Genomic DNA, 15301 nt, shown 5'->3' with positions numbered 1-15301 from the left:
TGTTAAATAATGCATTTACATCAGTGTTACTGGTGAATGGAAGGTCTGGCCTTGGATTTAAACTGCCGCCTGTTCTGGATGGGATTGCACTCCTCTTGAGGGAACAGATCAATAGTCTGGGGATACTCGTGGACCCAGGCCTACTGCTGGATAAGCAGGTTGCAGCTATGGCCAACAGTGCCTTTTACTAGCTTTGATAGGTTAGCCAGCTGCAATCTTTGCGGGACAGAAAAGATCTGGCCAATGTGGTATATGTCCTGATCACATCCAGATTAGATTACTACAGTGCACTTTACATGGGGCTGCCCTTGAAAAGTGTCCAGAAGCTTCAGTTGGTACACAATACCTTAGCCATGATGTTGACTGGAATGAGTTGTAGGGACCATATCATTCCAGGCTTGGCCCACCTACATTGGTTTCTGATTTGTTTCTGGGGACATTTCAAGGTATTTATTGGTCTTGATTTTCAAAGCCCTATATGGTTTGGGACCAACATACCTGAAAGATCACCTAATCTCTTATGGACCTGTTCAACGTCTATGGTCATCTTTTGAAGCTTGGCTTCAAGTGCCCCCATCATGGCACCAAAGCTCTGGAATTCTCTCTCTAGGGAGATTTGTTTGTCCCTTTCTGTTGCTGTTTTCTGCCAGCATATGAAGACTTTTTGGTTTCAGTTGGCATTATAAGGTAAATTAAAGTTATCTCACTCAATTTTATATCTGTCTTATTCAATTTGATAGTCTGATTTGGCTCTCATTCAACATAGGCCCAATCACTTGTTTCGTTATGCATAACAATAGGAGTATTAGCATTACTTGCTTTTGTAAGCATTGTATAGATCAGTGGTTCCCAGCCTTTTTGAACCAGGGGGGCACCTCTGATATGGAATGGTAGGCACAGTGACAAAATGGCTGCCACAAAATGGGTCCCACAGGAGGTGGAGTCATCCACAAATGTTTCCTGCAACTTAACTTAAGTCACATAATGAAGATTCTTGTGGTGTGGTAAAGGTGCTGCCAAAGCAACATTAAAAAAAAAATAAATCTGCGCAACCAATCAAATCTCCAGAAGCCAATTGGAGGCCTTGATGGGCAAAATCCCTACCTACCCACGCTTCCTAAAAACACTTGTTGAGCATCGGAAAAGGTGTTAGTGGGCACCATGGCACCAGTGGGCACCACATCAGGGACCCCTAGTATAGACAATCAGGTATCACAGGGCCCCTCAATTAAGCATGTTTAGCCACTTCCTTTTGATGTGGTCTTGAGCATTATGCTAAGCTTACTACACAGGGTTGTATCTCAGAGTTTTATTAATTGCCATGACTCCTCTTTGGGTTGCTCCTGTTTCCCTTTACAATGGAGGCAGAGACTGCCTTGAAACAACAGCAAGCTTCTGAGCACATTCTTTCTGTGTGCAGGGATCATCCTGACTTTTCTTACTCGTTTCTCTTAAAAGATTTTCTTACATTTCAGAATACTTATTCATGTAGAGTGAACATGCAGTACCATGTCAGTTTCAAGCACCCAAATACAAGGAAATATTTATTCCTTGTGGGGAGAGGTAAATTCATCAAAATAACATAACAAAAGAGAAATAGGGAAAATATACCTAGCTTTTGTACAACTTTACACAGATGTTACAATGCAGCAATGATTCTAACACTTAAGCTAGAGACAGTTGCTTACATCTTGGTTAGTAACATGGTGGGCAACAGTTTCCATGAGAACCCTAAAGAAGGCTGGGGTAGTTCAATCAGCTTCTATTACTTTATCTAAACATTTCTATCCCACTTTTCCTTCCCAATTAAAGGCAGTTTACAAAACAAATAGATAAGGTAAATTTTACTCCTTGGAGCTAATTTGGTATATAGATCTTCTGTGTGGCTCAGATGTCTCTGCATCGCACTCCCTTGATGTTACTAATACACTTCATTCTCTAATACAGTCCCCAGGGTTAATCAGAAGCCAGTTAATTCCTCTCACTCTCCTGCCCTTGCCAGATGGAAGTTCTAAGAGGCTCAGTTACTTTAGAACTAGTCACCAAAATCAGGTGGATGCTAGCAATTCTTGCAGTGAAGCTACAGGTCCCTGATTATGTTATTAGTGGTTACAAAAAACAGATTAAAGAGCTTTCTTATAAGATTATTTCTTTGTTTAAATGTTTTCTTTTTAATATAAAACATTACAATAAAATAATATAAATAATATTATAATAAAATAATATAAAAATGTTTATATAAAAAACTTAATACAAATCTTATAACATAATCGGCTCGGCTTCGCGAACGAAGATTTAAGAAGGGTGCAATAGTCCACGTTTGCTGCAGGCTCGCTGGTGGCTGACAAGACCAATGTGGGACAGGCAGGTCCGGCCACAGCGGCTGCAGGGAAAAGTCTGATTTAGGGTTGGTCCTGTAGCAGTGCGATTCTTCTTATAACATACAAACTATGGAAAAAGCAAAAAACATGCCAACCAACCCAACTCAGAATCCCCAAGGAAGAAAATACAAAAACATTTCAAACATTAAAAAGCATTTGAAAAACACACACAATATAAAACAATTTCAAACACATGAGCATATACATATAAACACAAAAAATAAAATTAAAAATTAAAGAATCTAGGTTTCCATTTTACCGTTTAGAATATTAAGATTAAGGCAGAAGAATACATGTCTTGGCAAGGGATGTCTGCTTCCTTTTTGACAATAATTTCATAGCAATTTCCAGAGAAATGAATGACAATTGCTGCAGACTCCACAATTCATAAGATTGACATTAAGCAGGGCATGCTTGCAAACTGAAGGATATGGGATTGGATCCAGGTCTCATTTTCTACCTGCAAAAGGAAGTTCTATCAGTTGAAGGCGGGGGACTTTTCCTCATTTCCCCTTAAAGTTCACACGTTACAGTTAACATTTGTCAATTCAGTTTAAGGAATTGGCTATCATATATAAAATCCATATGGCCTTCATCCCTCTTATTAACAGGACTGCCTCTCTCTTTATGCTGCACCATGACAACTCAGCCCATGTCAGCAGGGGGTTCTGCAGGTGCCAGCCTGCAAATGGGACAAAATCAACAACTGCCCATACACTTGCTTTCTTCATTGTGGCTCCCACCTTGTAGAATGGCCTGCCTGAAAAGGTCAGGAAAGTTCCCACTCTGCTGGCCTTCCACAAGCTATGCAATATTGAACTGTTCAAGAGGGCTTTTCTGCACAAGTAATAAGGTTGCACAATACAAAATGGTTTCACAAACCTACTTGCATAAATGATTGGCATATTGAAAATACATATAGCATATTGAAAATACAATCTTATGTTATCCAAATAGGCTGTTTCCTAATCAGTTTGAGGAATTAGCAAAGGAGACAGAGCAAGAGGCAGGTAGGGTTGCCAAGTCCAATTCAAGAAATATCTGGGGACTTTGGGGGTGGAGCCAGGAGACTTTGGGGGTGGAGCCAGGAGACATTGGGGCGGAGCCAAGAACAAGGGTGTGACAAGCATAATTGAACTCCAAGAGAGTTCTGGCCATCACATTTAAAGGGACAGCACACTTTTTAAAATGTCTTCCTTCTATAGGAAATAACAAAGAATAGGGGCACCTTATTTTGGGGCTCATAGAATTGGACCCCCTGGTCCAATCGTTTTGAAACTTGGAGGGTACTTTGGGGAGAGGCACTAGATACTATATTGAAAATTTGGTGCCTCTACCTCAAAAAACAGCTCCCCCAGAGCCCCCAAAACCTCCAGATTAATTCCCCATTATACCCTATGAGAATTGATCTCCACATAGGGAATAATGAAGACGTTTCCCTCTCCTCCTCCCTCCCCCCCTCCTTTCTGGCAACTGAAGCGAGGGACTGGCCTTTCTACTCACGAGTTGCTGCCAGCTTCTTTACAGCAGCAGTCACACCATCCCAAAGTGGAGCCTTGCAATCAAGCCTCCGGAGGTGCAAAGGCACATGGTCCTTTGCAGGCGGGGCTTCTCTCCTCCCCCCCCCAGCCAGCTGACTGGGCGCGGGAAGCAGCTTGCGAAAAGGAAGAACGGCTGCTGCAACGGGGCTGGGTGGGAAGGGAAGGGAGGAGGAGAAGCATCGGGCATTGGAGTCCGTCAAGACCCGCCTGCGTTCGGCAGCCACCTCCACCCGCTCGCTGGCGAGCCAGCCTCCCTTCTCAAGATTCCCTTGCCAGGCTCAGCACCTCCTCCCCGGACGACGCAAATGCTCCTTGGCGCCATTCCCCCCTCCTCCCCCCGCTTCCAGAGTTATGGAAAGCGGGAAAAGAGGCTGAAAATCCAGTATTCTCCCGCCAGGGCGGGAGGCTTGGGAAGCCTAGAGGCAGGTAACTCGGATTCTCCACCTATATATACTAGGATTTTTCCCTTCAGAGAGCTCTCAAATAAGGTTTTTATTAAAAAGAAAATGAAAAGAAAAATGCATACACAGAAACAAATAGAAGAACTAGCTAAGAAAACAGGGAGGAAGGGGAAAGATTTTTAAGAAAGGGTGATGATAATTATCGATCTTGATGAGGCTATGGAAGCAGCCATCAAAAAGCAAAATGGCCAGCATTTGGGGAAGCAGGAAAAAGAGAGCCCATAATGTGGGGGTGTATGTGGAGGATGCAAGGCACACACTGCTAGGGCAGCAGGGTGGTTCAGTTATAGGGCAAAATGTACCCTTAGGCGGGGATGGAATGGTGGTCAATAAACAATGATTAAATGGATTAGCTGGAATTAGACAGAAAGTCTGCAAGAGGCTTGATAGCTCTAAAAGCACTAAATGGCAATGGCAATCAGGAAAGTAAGAAGACTCAAGTGTGGGCTAATTGCTGATTAATCAAGAGATAATGGGTGAAGAGAAGTGAGGCCAGGGCAATGATGGGATTAGGCTGAGTGAGTCAATAGGTCTTGGGTGACATATTGATCCAAAGTCATGCATATCTCCGGATCAAGGAGGGGGTGGAATCAGCCAGGCAGCTGCTCTTGGCCTGAGGTTTAATATTGTTTTCTCAGGCTGATAGCTGGCTGGCATCCATCTTGGTGCATTTTGGCCCAAGCAGTACCTTGCATGTCAAATACTGGGGAGTTATTAAGAAGGGTGTTTCTCTCTTTATCTGAAAACTGCCCCTCTGCAAGAGGAGGGATCTGACTGCTATTATGTAATTTTGGTACAACTTAATATGTAATATTAACACATATGCTGTGGTTTCCACTATTCTAATATCATATCCTACTGAATATTCTATTTTGTCGATTGTACTATGTGGAATCTCTCTCGAGTTCATATGAGAAAAGCAGACTATAAATAACATAAATAAGAAAAAGAAATAATTCTGTATATTATGTGTCCATCTGTTTGTAAGAAAAATTTATTATTTATTTATTACGTTCGACTTATATCCCGCCCTCTCCGCAAGCGGACTCAGGGTGGCTCACAACATACAGTTAGTCTTCGAATTAAACCAAGGACCAGTATGTGGATAAACCAGTGTAGTTTCAATCACACATTTCAGCTGTACAGGCATTGAACATAACATGAGAATTAACATATGTATGAAGAAAAGTCAACGGTACTCCAAACAGATTGTATGTGCATTCACTGTAACGTGAATGGCGTTTACTGTTCCTAAGATTTCCATGCCCCCCATAGATGCCGCCTATCCAGGAGCTCAGTGGGTCACAGTAGGAAAGGGAAGGGAAAAGTTTTAACAGAGCTCCACTTGGGGTATATCCCATTATATGTGTCATGCTCATAGGGTTGCCAAGTCCAATTAAAGAAAAATCTGTGGACTTTGGGGGCGGAGCCAGGAGACTTTGGGGGTGGAGCCAGGAGACATTGGGGATGGAGCCAGGAACAAGGGTGTGACAAGCATAATTGAACTCCAAGGGCGTTCTGGCCATCACATTTAAAGGGACAGCACACCTTTTTAAATGCCTTTCTTCCATAGGAAATAATTAAGGATAGGGGCACCATCTTTTGGGGCTCATAGAATTGGACCCTCTGGTCCAATTGTTTTGAAACAAGGAAGGTATTTTGGGGGGAGGCACTAGATGCTATACTAAAAGTTTGGTGCCTCTACCTCAAAAAATAGCCCCCCCAGAGCCCCCAATACCCACGGATCAATTCCCTATTATTCCCTATGGGAATCGTTCTCCATAAGGAATAATAGAGTGCCCAGTAGACATTTCCCTCCCCCCCATGCTTTCTAAAGGGGGGGAGGGCCTCCATACCAGGGAATCCCCTGCCCCCTCCCTCTCTCACACGCACAAATACTTACTTGGTCTCCTTCCAGCAGAACTTTGCTCGCTGTGAAAACGAAAGCAGAAGAAAGGGAGGGGCCGTTCTCCATGGAAACTGTTACTGACCCTTTCCCATGAAGCCCTTCCTGTTTCCTGTTTCCTATGCAGCCTTAAAGGGGCACACATTTTAAAAACCGTTTGCAGGTTTCTAAACCTGCAGGAGCTCTACAACGATATGATGCCTACACGCATGTTCTCTCCCCTCCCACTTCCGGATTTTTGTAGAGCGGGGAAGGAGGCTGCAAATTCAGGGGTCCCCTGCCCTGGGAAGCCTACATTCTCATGATATGTCATTCAGCTTGTCTCTGTGGCCACAGATTGGGTTTCTAAAAGATTTACTGATTTCTACCAGATTTACTGATTTTTCTGTCACATCAAGCATCATACAACTAATTCTAGAACTGATTAAGTAATATATTTTTTTAGAAATCATATATTACCAGAAATACCCAAATACCAGTCACTAAGGTCATAATTGCATTTATGTAACTACCAGGATATGAGTCACAGGATTTCTATTCTCTGCTTGCATTTTGATATTCCTCACTACTCACATCTTAAGCAAATTATATTATTATTTGTAGTTCATACCTACAATATCTAAATTGAATATTAACATACAATGTATGACATTTTCATGTTGTTCTTAATATTGTGTAATAGCTTCTGAATGGAATTTCAGAAACTATTTCACAATTAAATTCAACCTTCCTGCCAGAAATCTTCCAGAAATTCAAAGCTACATTATTCATGTAGAGATAAGTGACATTGAAATGGATATTTTATTTGTAATGTTGTTTAATACTGCAGTTGGGGAAAAATAATTCTTCATAGAGTTTCATAACATCTGAGTGTGCTCAAAGCATTTCACATGGTTTCTTGGTGTCTAAAAACTTGATTTATATATCTATAGTTCAATCTATATCTATAGTTCAATCTTGTCCTATGTTATGCAGTGCAAAAAACTAAACCCAGGAGCCAGAGTGATGCTAAGTGTGCTCACTAGTGCTGTTCCAATGCAATTCTAAAAACACTTACCAGGGACTGAGCTGACCAGAATAGGATTCTGAATAGACCTGTTTTAAGGATTTCTCTCTAAACCAGGGTTTCCCAAACTTTTCTTTCCCGTGGCCCGGTTATTTTTACACTCCTCCTTCATGGCCCACTAAAATTTGGGGGTGGAGCCAGGAGACTTTGGGGGTGGAGCTGGGAGACAGGAATTATGTCATTTCCTTTGGTGTCAAGGACCAAGTGATGTCACTTCCAGGGCACTTCCCCAAACCTGTCTCTTCTTTGGAAGTAAATTCATTTTCTCTGAAACTCATGCTGAGCCAAAATGAGGGTGGGAAATGAGGGGTCCTCGCTTTTCACCCCCACACCTGCATGCACCTATCTGTTTGTGTATTCTTCTCCAGCTTGCAAGCACTCCTAATGTCCATGTTCAATTGCCTGCACCACCTACACATCCCTTCCTCAACAGCACTGGCCAGTGTATACAATTGGGAGTGCTGTTGCCATTGCCACCAGGAATGCCAGCACTGTACCACCCACACTGGGCCCTGGCAGCTGCTCAACCTCAAAATATGCTGACACATTTAGTAGGCTCTTCCTTCAGCTGTTACTACTGGAACCCTGCCTCAAGCTACAACCAAGCTTGCTTGGTTTCAGGAAAATCTTTCGACAGCTATTTTTCATACTTTTCTTTGGTTGAAACACGAGGAGATTGCTGTGAAAGGTAGCAGAGAATTGTATTGCAATTAATTAATTAATTTCAAGTTATATGAAGTTCATACAAGCTTTTCTGCAGTTATCCCAAAAAGGATATTTATGAGGGATCTAAACGATCCAGCATACTATGTCTCAAACCCAATCAAGATGATGCAGTGAGATTCTGAGCAAATCAGATGTTGACAGAGAGGATTTATTATTAAGGGAATAAAACAACAATTGTGTTAAAGTTGTGAAAACCAGAAGGATTCTTCTGCACCCCCACCCCCCTTTCTGTTGGCATTGGTAGAATATTGCAGATGCAACACATGAGTGTAGAAATCAGAACATATCAAGTTCTCTTATCCTCGGTTCAACCATTTGTACATCTAGCTAACTGTTGTCTAACTGGTAGTGGCTCTCCAAGATCCAAGTGACTTTTCTAGCAATTGTTGTCTGCTATCCTTGACCTGGCAATATTTGATACTGGGACCTTCTGCATATAACATGTGCTTTCTCATTAAGCTGTGGCTTATATCTGGAGAAAATCAGATGTTCCAGGGAAGATAGAAGCCCATTGGCAATGATATTTGTACTTAGGAAGTGCCACATAGCTCATTCTAGAAGGACCTCATGGGAATGTAGTGGGACTTTAAATATACCAAAGCGCTCAGGAAGCATAATACACATCCGCAGTATATTATATGTTGCTGACTTGCTTGCTGTGGTGCAAGTGCTGTTGAATATCCAGAATGCAACCTACATATAACTGAAATAAATGGCAAGACTACCATAGATTTTATTACATCATGACTTGTTTGTGCCCTCCCTTACCACTCTCTGATTCAACTACTGTGAAAGCTGGTTTTGTTGAACTGTCGTTCTCTACAGAACTGTAACAGAATTAGTTCCTTGTAAATGTTATTCACAACATTTCACAAAGTGCACAGAAGAAGCTAATATTGCTTGATTTACCAACTCAGGCCATCTGAAAAATTAATATCTTGACCACCTAAAAACCCTGAATACTATGAAACACATTAATTCAAAAGCATAAAAGTACATGGAACTTAAATGTAATCAAGTAGTTTTCTTACATTAATGCAAACTTAATTTTGCCATAGATATTTATCTACTTTGTTTTTAAATATTTCAGCTATGAGGGCTGTAATAATTTCTTCCAAGTGAGGCAGTTGCAACATAAACAGCTTGCTCAAATAAATTTTGAATTATATATGATTATATCCATTACCTCTTTTGTAAGTGATGTGCAGATAGGATTGCTATGTCTGTGTTGGAGACTTTGGGGGTAAATCTGGGAGTGAGTGGGGTTCGGGGAGAGGAGGGTCCTCAGATGGTACAATACCATAGACATAGGGTCCACCCTTCAAAGCAGCCATTTTCTCCAGAGGAGCTGATCTCTGCCACCTGGAGATCAGTTGTAAAAGTGGGAGATCTCCAGACCCCACTTTTTTTCACTCTACTTTTTTTTCACTATTTATTTCTGTGCTGGAATTGTTTTGAATAGTTCAATGAGTCTTATGAAAACAGTATATCGTCAGAACTTGTAAATGAACCAAAATTCATCCAGCAGCAGCAACAGTTAGAAATGACTGGTGATTCCCAGGTCAGGGCATAGGATGAAACACTGCAAGGAGATCAGTGGTAGAATTTTGTTAGGCAAAAGTATGAGAATGCATATGATGGAGTTGTGTAATTGAAACTGAAGGTTAAACCAGATATTGGAGAATTGATTGTGGTTAGTTAGGGATTCAGTACTAATCAGGAGCATTGCTTGCTCTAGATGTGCTTTCACACTCTAACTTCACACCCTAAGAACACTTTCACACTTCCTGAGAATAAGATCTATTGAGTAAAATAGGAATTTCTTCTGAGCAGATGTGCTTAGAATTGCTCCTAGTCTCTTTGAAGAGCCAGGTTTATGTTTGAGACGTAATTTTGGTCCTGGAACTGATCTCAAATGCCAAGTGACAGCTATGGCTTGGACTGCCTTTTTATTAAAGTTTCATCTAGTACACACTTTCCTGAAGAAACTGGATCTAACTTTTATCCGTGTCCTGATAATTCCTTGGATTGTTTTCCTGCAGTGCTCTTTATATGATCGCTAAGATTTAATAAATTCAAATTTCAGTGGCTCATCTTTTACCAGGAGAGTATTGTGAAGAGCTTTTCACTTTGACTTTGTATCAGGTGCCCTGGTAGCCTGCTTATGGGCAATTATTTCCTTCCTCTCCTCACTGCACCTCCCTACTCCCAAGTGCCTTAGTCTGTGGTGGTCCTGGAACTCAAGGAATCAACATTGGAAAAGATCTGCTGGAGGGAGCGTGGAGAGGATCACAGCATCTTCTACTAACAGATCACTGAATCGAATCCATTAAATTAAACCATTTGTTTATGAATGAAGCTTCAATCTGTGCATTTTAATTGAGAGTTGGCATTCCTGTTATTGTTATTATTTTAGTTACAATTTGATGTATTTATGTATTTTGATGTTGTAAAAAGCCTTTGGTATGGTAATATTTCCTCTTTTTCACTATTATTTATTTAATTCATTTATACCCTGTCTTTTTCCCTAATGGAAACCCAAAGGTACTTACATCATTCACCTCCCCTCCATTTTATCCTTACAACAATCCTATGAGGTAGGTTAGGCTGAAAGTGTGTGACTAGCCCAAGTTCACCCAGCAAGCTTCCATGCCATACTGGGGACTCTAGTCAGACCTTAGTCAGATACTTCAACTCTCATACAATCTGACTACTATCAGTTTTGAGAAAAATACAACTTTTAGAAATACATATTGAACAACTGACATCTATTATTAGACATAACAGAGATCAATACTTTGCATTTTATTTTGGAGTTACGGTACTTTCTCTCTATTGGATGGTGGAATATAAATTCTCTTTAACCTATGTTGCCTTTGTGTCATCAACCATCAATTTTGTTGCAGAAGAGTTGTGCAAAGCCTTCTGGTCTCTAATTCATTTTTCTTTGTTTGTGATTGCAGTTGTTTCTTGTCACTGCTGTTGGTGGCTGCTGTGGTCTGGAAAATCAAGCAAACTTGCTGGGCTTCTCGACGGAGAGAGGTATCGTTAACACTGGGATTGCTAGGATGGGGAGGGTGATGGTCCAGAAGGAATTCAGAGCTGTAGGGGAACAGACGTCCTGCCTGTCATATTTGGGAAATTGTGATGCTTTTAACAATGCAACCCCTTTTCTTGCAACTCTTTTGTGTAATTCCAGAATAGCATCATCTGCCATAACCTGAGTAAATGTTATTTACTACATGTGTAGGCCCATGAAAAAATTCAGTTTGTGTATTGGACTCTTGCATTTTTTTTGTTTCATGCTATGCCCACTTCTAAAAAATACATTAAAGGCAACATTTAAACAAAAACAAAGATTACTATGATATTCAGTTTTTCAGGTTTATACACTTGTCAGATCAGCAGTTATTATGCCAAGTCATTCTGGTTGTCCTATGATTTCTCCGACTTTTGTGCCATCATTTTGCTTTCCACCCAAATCTGCCATATTCTCAGTACTATCAGTTTCACTTATTCCTCTTAATGTGGTCTAAACATGCATATTGCCATTTTCTCATTATCTTTTCCATTGTCCTGTATTTTTCTTAAACCATCAAGCTGTTTAGAAAATGTGATCCCTAAATTTCCATGAGCTACAGTTTTTCTCATATAATGGGTGGAAAGCTTGTAGTACTCATTCAGTTATGAGACTTCTTTTATTTTTCCTTCTGTGTTTTGTGGCTGAGCAGAACATTCATTTCTCTTGCTTCCCTGCATTCAGGTAAAACACAGGAAAAATAAAAGAGGGCTCTTAGGGAAAGACATTACCTGTTCCTTCCACATTTGTTGCTGTCTTCAAATGCCACATAGCAACTAGAGATTTTTCCAAGTGTGTTTATGTGTGTGAATGTGTATGTTTTTGAGGAGTCTTAAGCAGAGTTACACCCATCTAAGTCAGTGGGCCAAGAAGGGTGTAACTGTGTTAGGATTGCCCTGCAAGATTTTGAGGTCCCCCTGACTATAGGAATATGTTGCAGCCTCCTCTGCCCACCTCCTTTCTTGCCCAGGGCAGCCACTTGCTAACCACCACTTAACAGATAGAGCAATGGCAGGGCCTGTCTATTTCAAGCTTTCTACACTGTCTTTTTAGTCATGATACTTTAAAGTAAGGCCTGCTCCTGCTAAACCCTGTGTGAGTGTAAACCCCTCCCCGCAAAACCACTGTCTGTGTAAATTTTTATAGTTGGCTGCATGACAGCTCAATCCATAGAGTAATTTCAAGCACACAAACAATTATTTATTAAGAGGCAAAGAGAGAATACAAGATGGGCCATATTTATATCTGGGGTTGGATGCTAAGTCACAGGGTCCAGTGAAAGTGTGTCCTTGCCTGTGCTATGCAAGAGCTTTTTTTTGTTCACGGTAGCCAGAAGCATCTTGGGAAGGTGAAATCTTTAGACCTTTCTCATCTCCTTTGATCTTCCTCAGCCACTACTGTTGCTCCTCAGTTGCCCACATGTTCTGAAAGTAGACTCTGAACTTTAGACTTTCATGATGGGGAAAATTATACAAGCTAACAACAAGCAAAATTGGCTTCCAGCCAGAAATGCTTGGGAATTGCAAGCATAAACATTTGTTACCTTCTCACTTTTCATTCCCAAGCTGCCACTGTTGCTTTTTTTCGTGAGAAAAGCTGCCTGTGGTGTTTGTATGAGTGTATACTAAAAAAAAAAAGTGTTTTCTTTCTTCCTTATTGTATAGTAAATTCTTCAAAAATATAACAGTTTTCTGATGGCTTTTCAGTAGATGAAGTTCGTGCAGCTCTTTTTCAATCTTGCAAAACATTTCACATGGATAGGGAACTGGTTGGAGAACTCCCAAAGAGTAGCTGTCAATGGCATTTTATCTAATTGGAGGGAGTTATCTGGTAAGGTGTCACAGGACTCAATTCTGGGCACTTTTATAAACGATCTCATTAAATTTGTTGAGGACACCAAACTGGGAGGAGCAGGGCTTTTTTTGAGCAGGAATACACAGGAATGCAGTCCTGGCTGGCTTGGCATCAGAGGGTGTGGCCTAATAAGCGGATGAGTTCTTGCTGGGCTTCTACAAAAAAAGCCCTGTGTGAAATGATGGTGATGTCAGGGGGTGTTGCTAATATGCAAGTTAGTTCCTGCTGGGCTTTTTCTACAAAAAAAGCTTTGTGGGGGAGTAACGAAGACAGAGAATTCAGTGACATCTAAGCACACTAGAAAAGTGGGCAGATATGAATAAGGTGCAATTTAACAAGGATAAGTGCAGAATTCTACATCTGAGTAAAAGAAGCACGCATACTGGATGGGGGATAGACTTCTAATTAGCAGTTAGCGTGAACAAGATCTTTGGGTAAGAGTCGACTGTAAGCTAAATATGAGCAGTAAGTGTGATGCAGTGGCAAAAAAGATGAACACAGGCTTGGGGTATATCAATGGAGGCATAATATCTGAATCACAAGATGTCATAACCTCACTGTACACTGCATTCGTCAGGCCACACCTGGAGAACTATGTGGAGTTCTAGAGCAGGTGTGTTGAACTCATTTGTTGTGAGAGCCAGACACGGCTTTTTTTGAGCAGGAACACAGTTCTGGCTGGCTTGGTGTCAGGAGGTGTGGCCTGATATGCAAATGAGTTTCTGCTGGGTTTTTTTCCCCAGAGAAAAACCCCTGATCTGACATAAATGTCACTTTCTCAGGCCAGACCATGTGTGCCATTAAATATAGCACCAGATACCAGAGACATAAACTTTATAAAAGTCACAGGCAAATCCAACTAATGATATTAATTTTTACTCAAAATACAAACATACTTCAAAAACAAGTAATTTTGATACATGCTGATAATTTAATTAGCCTCATTAATTAAATTAAGGCAGCTGGGGAGGGAGAGAGGAGAAAGAGGATCATCCAAAAACAGTATTATTGATCCATCTCCAAAGAGTTAAAAAAAAAAAAAATCAGGCTGCTACAAGAGCGGATGTAAATTTCACCTTGGAAAGAAAAGTCTGCATAGATTTTAATGGACTTCTCCAGAAATTTACTAACAGCCCTTGTGATTTCTATTTCATTATCTTTCAGTAGACAGCAGTAGTCAATCCCATTCACTGCATACTTAACCAACAAACTGCTTGTATTTCAGCCCACAATACCTGATCCTGTCTGATGAAGTGTGCTTAGAGAGTACACAAAAGCTTACATTCTGAATAAAACTTGGTTGGTCTTAAAGGTGAAACTTGACTCCTGCTTTGTTGAACCAGGTGTGTTAGGTTCATGCCTGAAACAAATGAGTTGCAGGGACAGTCTGCTCCCACAGCTGAGTTGTTTCAGGCTCTAAACAGTTGAGCCAGGGGAACAGGCCTTTTCCAATCTAAAAAAATGATCTGCAGGCCTCTACCATGAACCTCCTCAAATGGCCACAAACTGCACCAAAATTTGTGAAGTTTGTCATTGTTTTTCAGTTACCAAACATTGTTTCATGAACCATAAATTGGCCAAAATTTATGAACTTTATCAGCTGGTTTGTGCCCATCCCTAATAGAATCATCAAGGAATATTTACAATGTAGGAAATTCAGGGAAATAGACAATATAGGAATTTCAAAAACAGATGAATTGTGGGGAAAATGAAAAGCACAATACTCCCTGACCAGGATAGCCCAGGTCACTGTGTCAAGTGGGGGGCATCCAATTCAGCGCCCACAGAAGGCTGGCACCTTAGGCAACTGCCTAGTTTGCTTAGTGGCAGGGATGGCCCTGGTCAGTATGTGTAACTTATACAAAGTAATATAATGAAAGTTTCATTTTTAAAAAAAAATGATCTTGACTTTAAGAAGTCATCATCATCATCATCATCATCATACCTTTTATTGGCGTACTCAGGTATAATATGAAATGAGGACAGACAAAATATACAGTCTGAGATTAAGAACAATAAGCTAATAAAATTTATAGTGAAACATGCCCCACATAGATTTTAGTGGACTTCTCCAGAAATTTACTAACAGCCCTTGTGATTTCTATTTAATTATCTTTCAGTAGACAACAGTAGTCAATCCCATTCACTAGTTTACAGGGAAGGAGAGAAAGATTTCCACACAGTTCCCTCTGGGGATTAGAATACAGCTGACAGTCCAGCAATATATGTTGGATGGAATCTGGGTTGTTTGCCCCACAAGGATAGACTCTTTCACTATATGGGATTT

General features: G+C 40.8%; 1 protein-coding gene across 1 annotated transcript in view; it reads left to right on the top strand.

Moving 5' to 3' along the window:
• Nucleotides 1-15301, top strand: part of ATRNL1 (attractin like 1) — a 1015273-nt gene that overhangs the window by 561642 nt on the left and 438330 nt on the right. Inside the window, exon 26 of the mRNA XM_060241568.1 lies at nucleotides 11045-11123. Coding sequence (XP_060097551.1) covers nucleotides 11045-11123 — 79 coding nt within the window. The remainder of the gene's footprint in view (nucleotides 1-11044; nucleotides 11124-15301) is intronic.

The sequence above is a fragment of the Heteronotia binoei genome, chromosome 6, assembly GCF_032191835.1.
Source record: "Heteronotia binoei isolate CCM8104 ecotype False Entrance Well chromosome 6, APGP_CSIRO_Hbin_v1, whole genome shotgun sequence".
Lineage (NCBI taxonomy): Eukaryota > Metazoa > Chordata > Lepidosauria > Squamata > Gekkonidae > Heteronotia > Heteronotia binoei.
Note: the sequence above shows the minus strand (reverse complement) of the source record. Positions and strands in the feature narration are given on the sequence as shown.